At 30.6% G+C, this 12,943-nt stretch overlaps 3 protein-coding genes across 7 annotated transcripts; 1 reads left to right on the plus strand and 2 right to left on the minus strand.

Moving 5' to 3' along the window:
• Window positions 1-2,245: 2,245 nt before the first annotated feature.
• On the minus strand, window positions 2,246-10,364 carry LOC113368049 (protein lingerer). Of its 5 annotated transcripts, none has more exons than XM_026609612.1 (22): window positions 10,286-10,364; window positions 9,347-9,592; window positions 8,935-9,126; window positions 8,591-8,858; window positions 8,359-8,521; window positions 8,044-8,171; window positions 7,785-7,939; window positions 7,287-7,466; window positions 6,910-7,197; window positions 6,489-6,767; window positions 6,264-6,393; window positions 6,060-6,199; window positions 5,693-5,983; window positions 4,987-5,151; window positions 4,794-4,905; window positions 4,332-4,567; window positions 3,934-4,224; window positions 3,678-3,854; window positions 3,300-3,440; window positions 3,021-3,188; window positions 2,726-2,758; window positions 2,246-2,625 (listed from the first exon to the last, which is right to left on the minus strand). In XM_026609612.1, exons 2-22 carry the CDS (start codon window positions 9,518-9,520, stop codon window positions 2,524-2,526), a joined length of 3,813 nt encoding a protein of 1,270 aa, XP_026465397.1. In that variant the 5' UTR covers window positions 9,521-9,592; window positions 10,286-10,364; the 3' UTR covers window positions 2,246-2,523. The 5 variants fall into 5 exon arrangements, with proteins under 5 accessions (XP_026465397.1, XP_026465396.1, XP_026465398.1 ...); XM_026609611.1 differs by lacking the exon at window positions 10,286-10,364 and adding an exon at window positions 10,175-10,281; XM_026609613.1 differs by lacking the exon at window positions 10,286-10,364 and adding an exon at window positions 9,862-9,880.
• A 493-nt stretch (window positions 10,365-10,857) lies between these two features.
• Window positions 10,858-12,104, plus strand: LOC113368061 (receptor expression-enhancing protein 5-like). Its single transcript, XM_026609626.1, has 4 exons — window positions 10,858-11,170; window positions 11,338-11,570; window positions 11,635-11,773; window positions 11,906-12,104. Exons 1-4 carry the CDS (start codon window positions 11,041-11,043, stop codon window positions 11,953-11,955), a joined length of 552 nt encoding a protein of 183 aa, XP_026465411.1. The 5' UTR covers window positions 10,858-11,040; the 3' UTR covers window positions 11,956-12,104.
• A 178-nt stretch (window positions 12,105-12,282) lies between these two features.
• LOC113368065 (probable 28S ribosomal protein S16, mitochondrial) lies at window positions 12,283-12,879 on the minus strand. The gene is made up of 3 exons (XM_026609629.1): window positions 12,731-12,879; window positions 12,481-12,640; window positions 12,283-12,415 (listed from the first exon to the last, which is right to left on the minus strand). The coding sequence occupies exons 1-3, from the start codon at window positions 12,845-12,847 to the stop codon at window positions 12,300-12,302; spliced, it is 393 nt and encodes a 130-aa protein (XP_026465414.1). The 5' UTR covers window positions 12,848-12,879; the 3' UTR covers window positions 12,283-12,299.
• Between the last annotated feature and the right edge of the window lie 64 nt (window positions 12,880-12,943).

Here is a 12,943-nt window from a genome sequence, read left to right on the forward strand (position 1 = left end):
AAAGATATTGCTGTAAATTACATACCACATTTTTTGGTAAACAGGCATATGCAATTTTATAGAATTATATGTATTTTTATAGATAAAATACAAAAAATAAAATAGAAAAAGATAACATTTATTCCTTAATCATGGTAAGTAAATGGTCAACTTAAGTATTAATACAAATGGACGTTCATAAGACAACCCTCAATAAAATATTATCTAGTTCGAAAGAAATTAATTCTCTAATATTAAAACTTCTAATTATTGGCGAAATTCATATGTTTTAACTAAATATTTCATTACTTTATCTATTTATTTATCAACAGAATAAAATATCTTAAATAATTACAAAGATGGATATATGTGTGTGCATGTGTGTGTGCGTGTGTGCGGATACAAATTTTCGTCGACGATTCCGGCAACACCGATCAAGGGATTTGAATAATTCAAAAAACATTCGATTCGTATTCATAAGGAGACGTGCTGATTAGTTTTTGGCGAAGGCAGGTCTAGCCATTCCGAAGATACGGGGCAAAACGTGCCAAAAACGGCAACTCAGTTTTTAAGAGAGCGGAGCGTCCGATTTTAATAATTCAAAAAACATTTTACTTGTATTGACAAGATGAAGAACTGATTGAATTTTTGGGAAGGCAGGTTCAGCGGTTAAGGACTCTCAACAAAAATAAATTTATATGTAATTTGGCGGTCAAATATGTTTATTGGACATATGTACATCAAATTGTAAGATTTCATAGAGATTTTAATAATGTGTGCACATTTTGTGTAATTTTTTTTGGGTTCCGTACCAAGATTTTTAATTACTGTACGGGAAGTTCCTGCAATTTGCCTTAAGGCATGATGCCATGCACCCCAATAATGAAATTAGTGATCACTGAAAATCTAGAACATGTCACCATGATTTAGATTTTCAGATTTAAATACATATTGTTGAAAGAATGCTACTTATATAATACAAGAATGTAAACATTTTCCATCGATATATAATTTGATACGTGAGTTAACTAGAGTAGATATCAACGTGCCAAGAAAGAAACAAAAATTTTACAGTCTGAATTATTATTTTTACTATATTATTAAAGTATTATCTATAAATACTACTTACCAGGTTGAAGTGGATTTTCACATATCAAACACAAAAACAATTACAAAGCACAAATATTCCCCGCACTTCTATGAGAATTGAATGAATTGTAAATTATTTTAAAGTGTTTATGAATCACGCATTCGATTTTATAGGTTATGATAATAACAAAATTTTAATCCTTAATTGTGTTATGGTAAAGCCATGTTACGCTCCAACTTCCAAACAATATGCTACTGAATCATACTGAATCCTGTCAAAATGTCATGGATTTACTGTGCATTTAGTAGTTTTACACATAAACTGTAATGTCACTCATGTTATGGAGCTGAGTCAGAAAGACCCTGTTATCTATAATCATTTTTTTTACATTTGTGCGGTTTCTAGGTTAGGTTTTCTATCCAACAACCTGAGAAATATGCCTGACTGCACACTAACCACATGGCCTTTGCCAATATTTAATTTCTGCATGCTGCAAGTACTAATACTCTGTATTTTCTTTATTATATAATGCCAACGCTAAAAAATGATAATTTAAAAATTTTGAATGCACATCCTCGACGAACGAAAAACAAATTCACGTTTTTGACTTTTCATCACAATGGCGTTGCAACATAGTTAAATACATAGATAACGAATAGTACATATGGATAAATATAAGCATACTCATTAATTTATTTAACACCTGAGCAAAACTTTACTTCTTTTTTAATATTAATATTTCTAATTTTTTGTTTTAAATGACAACCACATATTTTTTATTCTCTTCTTTTTCCTATGCACATAAGAATGAAATCACATTTGAATTTAAACAGTTTGAGAGCTGCACCAATATCTAATTGTAATAATCTCAAATGAGAACATAAAAACATGAATTGATAGTTTAAAGGTAACAATCACTCACTGTAACAAACAAAACGCCTCGAATGCCAAATATAGCAAAAGTGTTATTAACTTTTCATTTACGTATTTTATATTTTTTAATATAAAAATGATGAAGGTCATTTAGAGTTTGTATTTAAATGTTTATTTTGATGACTTAATATTTAAATTATATAGTACATTCTTCTTAGTCCTGTTATGCAATTTATTAATCAAGACAGATCTAAAAATTATTTTATCATTGTAAAAATTGACTCTAGAGTTCATATATTTATATATATATTTATAAATCATTCCGATAAATAGCCTAATTCTTGCATTATTTCATAATTCTTAAATCAAAATATTAACACAAAAACTAATTTCGCAAGCAAAACTTTCACATGTACAAAATCTGCACTGTTATGTAAATGTATTGTTCAGCATCCTGATTACATAATGATTCATTTCATCGACAGAGTTCTATATTTTATTAGTGGATATTTCTAGTTATCATCAATGCACATAGAGGATTAACCATATAATCAAGATTACGCAAAAAATATTTAGGGTAGTTAGTTCGGAGTCCAATAAGGAGATTGTGAGTATCCTTGTTTACCACTCGACTTCTGTTGAGAAGAAGATTGAGTACGTTGACCACTACCATTGCCAGAATCCTAAAAACACAAACCAATCAGATTTAATCAAAAATTTTAAAAACACTAATTCAAAATATAACTATTGATTACAAATTATATGAACTACAGGAATACTCACCCTGTGACTAACTTGTGAAGTGCCCCCATATATCTACAAAAAAAATTCAAAACAAAATCAGAAACAAAATCAAATCAAAGAAAAATGGTTATAATAAAACAGACTAAATCAACAAAAGTTACAGGGGCACTGTATTTGAAAACTCAGACTTGAAATGTAAAATAAATTCTAGAAAACATTTCTAATAACCCATAGACAGAAAAGTAAATTACCAAATTGTACAGAAGCTTTAAAATGAAACCAAATTTCCACAAGATTATCTTTAAATATTTAACAAAAGTTAAGTAAGACAAACCTGATGCAAAGGCTGATGCAGCATCTGTGTATTATGATGAGCTTGTTGGTGAGGTGCCATTGTTGGTATAAATAAATGCGGAGCCCCATAAGTAGTACCACTGGAACCACTTCCTGGCATGTTGAACGGTGGTGGTGTGCCCGAATGAAATGTTTGCTTCTCATAAGACTATTTATAAAAAAAAATTATATACAGCCATTCTTAAGATAATTAGTTAATGAAGAAAATATCAACCAACTTTATAAAAGTTGATGTAATTCAAATAAAGTTAATACTTACATTAACTTTATTTAATGCTGTATGAGTTTTATTATACATAGCGCTTGCTATATCTGTGTTATTTGCACCTGTCTGCACATTAGCACCCTGACTGTTTGGACCAACACTCCCCGATGTAGTTGTATTGGATTTGCCAGATACCTACAAATATCAACACAATAGAATCCAAAGCACACAACTGACCTTTTATATTAATTATTCAAAAAGAATGTATATATTTTAATGAACACAATATTTAATAAAAAACTTATGTACCTCAAAAATATATTAGAAGTACATTTTTAGCTTCTTTCTTAGGGGCAGTACGTTATAAACTGATTATTAGAATTTAATTTGTAGAAACCAAGAACATTCTTCAGATAGATATATTATTTATACCTGAGGCACCACTGTAGTACCGCTAACACTTCCTCCTGGACCATAAGAACCACTGGGTTTTGTATAATCTTGGCTTTGGCTTAGTGATTCATAACCTGCATTATAACCAGAATAAGAAGGCTTGGGGTATCCACTATTGGTTGTTGAACCATGTGCATTTGCTGTTGTAGCCATTTGCTGAATAAAAATTTCAATGAATACAAAAAACTTTTCACATGAATATATACACAAGAATAAAATACACTGAATTACATACTGGATATAATGTAGGAGTGCCATACTGGTAACTTCCAGGTAACATTCCACCTCCGTAATAATAAGCCTCCATGTATCCTGGTGGTAATGTAGGATTTAATATTGGACCACCAGTATGCTGACCTGTTGCTGTGGGTTGTGACAGTGTACTTGGCACTGGACTAGCATTGCTATCAGCTCTAGTAAAACGACCATCGGGCATTGAGTATGCCACTGAACCAATAGTGCCTTCTCTTCCAGTACTTAAAGTTGTTGGGGTTTGATACCCCATATTGTAGTAGCCAGTTGCCTTCCATTGTAGCAAAATGTTTAGTTAGTTACAATTTCAAATAAAATATATAATAATAATCAATATATATGAATATGCACACCAATTTTAATAAGGCTTTAAATACTAACCATATGTGGCATACGTTGTTGAAGCATTTGTAACTCTTCAAATGAGTATAAAGGTTGTTGATAAAATGGAACCCCGGCTTGGCCCATTATATATTGCACTGGCACACCACTTGATCCAGCAGTAATACCACTACTAGACCCACTTCCACTATTTGCAGCGGAACTGCTGGTAGCAGATGAGGATACCATCACAGATGAGGAATTTGCACTAACTATTGGAGTTTTATTTGAATTACCTGATAAAAAAGATAATAGCATAACATTTCTTTCCCAATTTTTCATTTTAATATGTTTTTTTGTAAGTGTCATATAGCATTCTAATGATATCCAAGTAGTGCAAATCCATAAATTTAAGTCTTTATGAACTCTGTTATGATACAAATACAAATTTACATAGTACTTAAGGTACTAACAAAAACAAATTATTCATTCTATATATAGAATAAAGAATAAATTAAATACCTGTAGAATTGTTGGACTTAGACACTGTCGTAGCTAATCCCAAAACAGGTGAACTCACACTAGCACTAGTAGAAACTAAATTTCCAGATACACTGCTAACTGGATTATCATACTGAAAATCACGATTACATAAGATACCATAAGATAAAATAAATCAAGTCAGCATAACTTATTTGATTATTAGCTTTCAAACCTGAGAATCCTTGTTAGATAACTTATGTGAGCCTGCATTTGTGGAGTAACTATTATATTGACCAGATGTAATGTTAGTGGGAATACTACTAGAAGTAGAATAACTGGATGTATTATTAGCCAAAGCGGAGTTAGTTCCATAAACTGACTGGTTATTTGTAGTATTCTGAAAAATCATTCCATATGCCGTGTCTCACAAAATTAAGAATTTCATATCATGCACTGTGATTTTTAATATGATTACACAATGACAAACTCTTGCATTTTCAATATGTCAGTAAAACAATGATGCTATAAGCTACTTATGTGCATAAGCACACAAACGGTGTATGTATGTATATATATATATATATATATATATATATATATATATATATATATATATATATATATATATATATATATATATATATATATATATATTTGTATACATATATTTTTGTATATATTTGGCAAAAATAAAATTAATCAAGAAATCTTAATGAATTCATAGAGTCTTTATGGATCATGTTATAATATTCCAAGAAAAGAATGCAAACTAATGTAGCTACCACCATCAGTACAGCACTAAAATTTTTACTCAACAAGATTGCGTAAATCCAGATTAAATTACATGAAAATAAATTTTATGAATTGTAATTTACACATTGTAATTTTTGCCAAATTTCTACATTGATTGAGCAAGAACTACGAATTATGATTTATACCTGGTATGAGTTTTGATTTTGCGCAGGATAACTTCCAACTTGCTGATTCATGAAGGTGCTCTGAGATGAATATCCAAGTTGCACACCGGTTACATTAGGAACTGATTGGGATGAATACCCTGCAGGAGCTGTTGAAACTGCTGATGCTGTACTTATGCTTTGGGATGAATAACTTCCAACATTCGCCGACACTGAAGACGTATTTGGATAACCAACTCCAACAGAATTATTACTAATATAACCTGAAGGAAGAGTTTGGCTTGCCCCATATGAATTCACAGACTGCTGTTGCTGGTAACAAATTATGTTATAAGAATAAAGTATTTTCATTATTCATTTTCAATAGCTATACTAGTATAAAGCTTACTGTGTTTGAATAATAAGGCGTAGAAGTTTGATATGCTGATTGAGATTTTGAATAACTATTTGTTTGGAACTGAGAAACTGTGTTCGTAACAGGCTGGTTAAATGTGTGGTTATCAGTCTTAGATGAAAGTTGATCTGCAACTAAAAATAAAGAATACATTTAAAATTATGGTTATTACTCATCAAAAATGTTTTTTAAACATACCAGTACTGTTATTTGCATTAGCAGGACTTATACAAGAAGTAACTGAATTACTACTTCTGTTCTGTGAGGAATAATTGGGTACAGAACTCAAGTTATGATCAGAGATTTGAGTCATAGTATCACCTGCTACCTACAAAATTATTTTCCATTTGTATTACACAAAATTGATAATTTTTCCCAACACATGATGAATATATGATTATATTCTATATATTTTTTTCATACCTTTTGTGAGGTTTGTGATGTGTTAGAAGGTGTGGGTTTATAACTACTATCTAATGATGCATCCACATTATGTGTTGATCCTAACTGTTGCTGAGATACAGGTATTGACGATATCGAAGAATCAAACTTCGAGTTTGAAATAATTGAAGAATTCGTACTATCCAGATTACTTTCAAATGAGCTGGTATCACTCCCAAATTCAAGAGCACCAAATTGAACATCCAGAAAACCGACAGATGTATTTAGATCAGCAGGCATCTCAACAGCCGTAGCAGGAATCTAATGATTTAAATTTTAGTGAAAGAAAATACTAAATACTTAATTTCATTATAAAATTAAAATAAAATTTAGCAATGATGTGCACATTATTGTATACAATTATCTTTGGCTTGAAAAACACCAAACCATATTTCTGTAATACCTTTGAAGGTGGTGGTACACGAGCTCTTTGTTTCCTTTGCTGTGAAACATTAGAAGTAGCTTCTTGTACAGCACCAGCATAGCTTGGGTTACCATTACCATAGTTGATTTGATGCTGATTTACACCATACACAGGTGCAGCATTGCTTATGTAATTACTGCTGCCAGTTGTAGTACCATAAGTCATATTTACAGTTTGTTGTTGACCTTTTATGTCACAAGATTGTGAATTTTGTTGTGTTAGAGTTGTGAAGTACTGTGTTTGTTCAGCAGATAGAGATCCTGAGACCTGAATTATAAAATTTTGGTATCATAAAGAAATACAAGTTTAAATTATATTATGACCAAATAATCCATGTATCATTTCAGAAAACTTACTTGTGTAGGATTTGAATGAATTTCAAGAGCCTGGGTTAGCTGTTGAGCTGCAGTTGGAGGAGGATGAATTTCAGGTAAAGCATGATTAGATATATTATTGGCATTTCCTGGTACAAGCAATGCATCATGCGTTTCCAGTGAATTATGATGAGGCCCACTACTCACCACAGCACTTGAATACTGCATAATACCATTTACATTTATATCATATATTATTGGATTTAAATAAATTTGTTTTAACTTCATTCATTAGTTGAAATGAAATAAGAACCTTAATGTTAATAATGCAGTTTATTAAAATTAGAAAACCCAGATCAAATAAAGATGCATAGTTTCATAACAATTATCATTCTTTATTATGAGTGATAAAGACTCATGAATAACATTTTGTTAAAATAATTTTTAGTTTCAATGATGCCATAAAAACATTAAATATATTAACGGTTGTAAAAATAATGCAATTTATTATAAATTGATCCTAATAAAAATATTTCATACCTGTACTTCAGACAAATACTGTTGATTATCCGCAGCAGATTGTGCATTAGGATTTATTTCTGGAATTGGATTCTCACTAGGAGTAAAAACTTTGGTGTCAGCTAAGCTACCAGTATATTCTTCATTATCCCAGTCTTCGGGAGAAGGAAAATTATCTGAATCATAAAAAGCATGTTATAAAACTATAAATATATGAGCTTAGTTAAGTTATTTTTTATCATCAAAGAAAATAAAGTAAATGTAAAACTTATGTAATCACCAGTCTTTCCGTTGTTAAATTGTGTATTTGTATCAACATCATCCCAACATTCAACTTGGTCCTCATTTTGGTTCCGATGCTGAGACCGAGAATCCAACCGAGACTGGAATGAACGGCCACCAGCACCCCTGAAAATCATAACGTCACAATAAGACATTTCTATAAACTATATTTAGTATATAAATGTTTGTTGAGTGACACAAATAGTTTCATTTAAAGTTGGTTTCAAATAAACCACAAGGTTTAGCAACCTTTTATAATAATTAAGTATGTTCATATCTAATTTTGTATTATAATATGATTTTATTTAAATACCCTGCTCGTCCACCCCTGCCCCCTCGTCCACCATATCCTCTTCCACCCCCTCGTCCACCTCTCCTGTCTCTATGATATCCACCACCACCTTCCCTAAAACTGGGATGTGTACCATCATCTTGATGATTATTACGATCATTCTCGCGTGCCTCACGTCCCCTCCCTTGAAACATTAAATACATGTAATATATATAAACTAAAAATAATCTAATCCTAATATTAATCCACTTACACCCACGACTGTCTAAATTTCCTCTTCTGCCTCCTCGTGGACCTCTGCCTCTGCCACTGCCACGGTGAGACCCGTGGCCAGCTACATTATTCTGTCCAGTTGACTGATCATCACCAGCTCCACTGATTGCAGCATTAGAATGATCCCAATCTTCACCAGTATCGCAAACATTATTCATGTTGTTATTACGAGAATCTGCATGCCCCACATTACCACTTGTGCTATTTAGACGATTCTTTTTCTTTTTCACTGATGTTTCCCAAGCAGTCTTAAAAATGAAATATATAATAATTTAATAAACATAAGACAAAATGAATGTAAATATGGCATAAAGATAATCTTACTTGAGAATTAGTTGATTCAAATAAGAGATTTACTGCTCTGTCAACATCATTATCACAATCATGTAAAGCAGAACAAACTTCCTCTTCTGATCTAAAAGTGGTTTCCATCATAGTAATGACTTTCTCCCGAATTCCTGGATCATCGGTACGCACATCCATTATTTGAGCAATGCGCATTTGCTCTGCCGTAGGCTGAAAAATCATTAGCAACATGTTTATTGTAAGTAATGTAATTGTTTTATTATAAAAACAACTATATGCAACAATATCATTTGTCAATAAATATAAATTCATCACTAGTAAGTACTCTGTATAGAAATGTGATTCAAACCTTTCAATCAGGTATTATTATGTGACTTGCAAGATATTCAGGTACAATATATTTATTTTAAAATAGAAATAAATACAATACCTGTATTTTATCCTGGTTTTTTACTGTATCTTGTCCACTAGCAGAATTTAATTTATTTTTTGTGCTGACGGCATTCTGATTCTTATTTGTGACACTGTTGGTGAGATTATTAATAGAAGTGCCTTTATTATTTGTCCCACCAGACGACCGCTGGATCCGTGTACCAGAACTCATTTTCTGTTTATGTGTGTAAGTACACACTGTGTGTATATCTTATAGTGAACTATATACAATAGTATTTACAATCTGAAATATCAAACCAAAGACATTTTAGAAATGTGTTCTGAAAATTTTGCAATATTGAAAAAAAATTCTAAACACTAAATTCCTCACTGACTCATCACATCATAAATTGTAAGAAAATAACTTTGTGCAACTAAGTACAATGCAATTCAACACTTTCTGTTCAAAATTTGACTAATCCTTAATGCACAATAACGCAAGCAACCAATTTTTTTCGATTAATAATGCGTAATTATTTATTTTTGATTATTTGACGGATAAACTCATTGAACCTTAGGATGTACCGGACAAAAGAATGATAGCGAGAACAATATCACTTCTCATTCTCATTATTCTTCAAATGAAAGAAAGCCCACATATCTTGCACGCTTTATTTATATAACTATACGCTTCAATAGAAGCAAAAATGTGAATTTATATCTAATATATTAATATTTAACCAAACACATGTGGAAGACGCCATTGATTCATGTTTAGGTTTAGATCTTAAGGAACTTCATATATTGACAACTCCGTACGCATACAAAAAAAAAAACTATTTTTGCGTCGACTTCTATCGAATCTTAAATAGCAAAAATCATTTACCACACATTTAAAGCACTCAACACTTATATTTTTATTCACTGACAAATTATTATCAACTTGGAATGTTTATAACTATAACAAAAAAAACAAAATATATTATCTTTATCATACCTGCAAATGCGCTCAAAACGCGGTCGCCGTACTGCCTCTACGGCTGCTACGTCTAGATGTCTACGCATTACGATTGCATGTGACGTTCGTATGAATCAATTCAATGATTATTTGAATTAAAGCGGAAAAAATCGCCCTTTAATATTATTTTATGAAATATATTTTACTTACGCAAAGTAATTATATCTTATGATAATATTCTTTAAAAGTTTCCATATCACATCCGAATCATGTAATATAAAATATATTAATAACTATATTTTAATTTTTTTGTAGAAATTCATTCCAGTGTGGGCTATTTTTTTTTTCATTCTCAATAAAGGTGTTTTTAATATTCTGATACAGATTAAAACCGTAAATTGAATCTAGTTACTTAAATTGATATTTAACTACTAAAAATTGAACCAGATCTTTAATCTATTTTTAGCAGCTACGTCGATCGGATAGTTTTTACACTAGACAAAAATATAAAAACCCTGATGATTACATAATACAAAGAGGTACTTTTGATAATTTTCATCAATTTTTTAAATAACGTAGCTGTTTTCCATTACAAATTTAAAACCCGCGCTTTTGACAAATATCTCCTATGTTGCCTTGCTGATGCGGACATTTGTAAATGTGTCATTGTTTCGAACTTGTATGCAAAAAATTAGAAGGCCGTTTTTCTCGACAGCCGAATGAGTGCTGCGTCATTTTTTTTTTTGAAATTTCACTTTTTTGTATAGTAATAAATTGATAAAGTTTTAGTAAAAATGGGGTCGAGACTTCAAGAATGTAAAGATAATTTAGAAAAATCTTTAAATGATAATACTAAACCTTGGGCATCAGTTTTGCAGTGGGCAGAAACTAAAACCGGCGTTAATCGCTTATACTTATTTGTTGGTAAGTTATTTATTTTATTTTGTTTCATTATTAATTAGCTTAATTTTGGATATTGCATATGAAATTCTATTTCCTACAGAACTAGTTCACTTCTTGCTTAGTAAGCAACATTGAACTTTGGTTCAAGCATATAACATATAATTTTTTTTAAATCTTTGTAATTGCAGGTTTTGTTGCATTTACTTCACTTTACTTGGTTTTTGGTTTTGGAGCTCAGTTGGTATGTAATATTATTGGATTTATGTATCCTGCTTACGCTTCAATGAAAGCTATTGAATCTCCTCAAAAAGATGATGACACTAAATGGCTCACATACTGGGTTTCATTTGCTGCCTTCTCAATCATCGAGTATTTTGCAGATATGCTTGTATACTGGATTCCATTTTACTGGCTCTTGAAGGTATATTTACCATAAACTGACGAGGCAGTCTTCAAACAATAAATATTATTTTCATTTTTTTCAGTGTATATTCCACGTATGGGCATTTATGCCTATTGCAGAATTAAATGGATCTCTCATGATTTACAGGAAGTTGGTTAGACCATACTTTTTAAAATATCACGCTTCAGTTGACTCCACATTTAATACTCTCACTGATCAAGGTAATTTAATAAGTATATTCTTAATATGTAAACATACATAAAAAATATGAAGTCTATATAGTACATTTTTAGTATACTTAATAATTAATAAATTACATTTATTATTTATTCATTTTTAATGTTTTGTTTCAGCTAAAAATGTGATTGGAGACGCTCTTAAAAAGAATGTTAAGTTAAGTTAGGGTTCGCCCATTTAAATCTTCTCAAATAACATCTAAAATGTTTGAGTAACACTTCTCATAATTTTAATTGTAAATTATAAAAATCTCTTAAAATTTTATTTGTAATGTGCATGTTAGAAATAAATAGTTTTATGTAAAGATGTTACTTGCTGGAAAATTAAATCTGTATGTATATAATAAATACATAGTTAAATAAAACTTTATCTTTAATTTTAGCATATGAAAAATAAATTAAATGATATTTTAATACTACTAATAAATATTTATTAATATAAGCATAAACATTAACTATGTATATAAAAATTTTAAATGAAGAATGCTGAACTATGCTTTAAACATTTTAATTACACCTTTGTTTGTGCAGCGCTATCATTTTCTTCTTTTGATTGCGCATTTAATTTTCTGTTTCTCCACGCTGTCATATATGTTCTGGGATGAATTGGGTAATACCCAGATAAGCCTAGATTTTAAAATCTGTGAGTAACAAAAATTGGTTTCGTGTATTTAATTATTATAAAAGAATACCTAAAAGTTCTGCAACTGGTTCAGATAAATGCGCCCCGCTCCCCAGCCAGTATCGAATTCTTTCAAAATTAAATGAAACCAATTTTTCATTATATTGATTTGGTAAGGGGTCATACGTTCCTACCTGTTCAATAACTGGCTGATGTTGATCTCTTCGCCTCTGAAATGGAGCACGAATTACATTAGAATAGAGTTAATCCAATAACAATAGATTCTTCTTTCAAAAATTGAATATATTTCTTTTATTAACCTCAGTTACGACTATGTGAAAGAACGGTCTATTTGTGCAACCGTGTCTAGCAAATCTTATAATTTTAGCTGATAATTTATAAAATTTTCCTGTGCCGCTAGCAGGAGAAAGAGCCATTATTTTATTTTAGACAATATATTTTACGAAATAATTTGAGGAAATAATTAGGGTTATGTCTAAATTTCATAATCCATAATGAAGTAAACCTTGAAC

This window comes from Ctenocephalides felis, unplaced genomic scaffold (assembly GCF_003426905.1).
Source record: "Ctenocephalides felis isolate EL2017-DRISC unplaced genomic scaffold, ASM342690v1 CF-g0.4_SCAFFOLD_01170, whole genome shotgun sequence".
NCBI lineage: Eukaryota > Metazoa > Arthropoda > Insecta > Siphonaptera > Pulicidae > Ctenocephalides > Ctenocephalides felis.

What these genes read in the sequence shown, in the direction of transcription:
- LOC113368049 (XM_026609612.1), bottom strand. Translation starts at nt 9,520, where the DNA reads ATGAGTTCTGGTACACGGATCCAGCGGTCGTCTGGTGGGACAAATAAT. An exon ending in AAAACCAGGATAAAATACAG is followed by an intron (nt 9,127 to 9,346) that starts GTATTGTATTTA and finishes ATGATTTTTCAG; the next exon opens with CCTACGGCAGAGCAAATGCG. An exon ending in CATCACAAACCTCACAAAAG is followed by an intron (nt 6,394 to 6,488) that starts GTATGAAAAAAA and finishes ATAATTTTGTAG; the next exon opens with GTAGCAGGTGATACTATGAC.
- LOC113368061 (XM_026609626.1), top strand. Translation starts at nt 11,041, where the DNA reads ATGGGGTCGAGACTTCAAGAATGTAAAGATAATTTAGAAAAATCTTTA. An exon ending in TCGCTTATACTTATTTGTTG is followed by an intron (nt 11,171 to 11,337) that starts GTAAGTTATTTA and finishes TTGTAATTGCAG; the next exon opens with GTTTTGTTGCATTTACTTCA. An exon ending in CATTTTACTGGCTCTTGAAG is followed by an intron (nt 11,571 to 11,634) that starts GTATATTTACCA and finishes CATTTTTTTCAG; the next exon opens with TGTATATTCCACGTATGGGC.
- LOC113368065 (XM_026609629.1), bottom strand. Translation starts at nt 12,847, where the DNA reads ATGGCTCTTTCTCCTGCTAGCGGCACAGGAAAATTTTATAAATTATCA. An exon ending in TTCACATAGTCGTAACTGAG is followed by an intron (nt 12,641 to 12,730) that starts GTTAATAAAAGA and finishes GCTCCATTTCAG; the next exon opens with AGGCGAAGAGATCAACATCA. An exon ending in ACCAGTTGCAGAACTTTTAG is followed by an intron (nt 12,416 to 12,480) that starts GTATTCTTTTAT and finishes TTTAAAATCTAG; the next exon opens with GCTTATCTGGGTATTACCCA.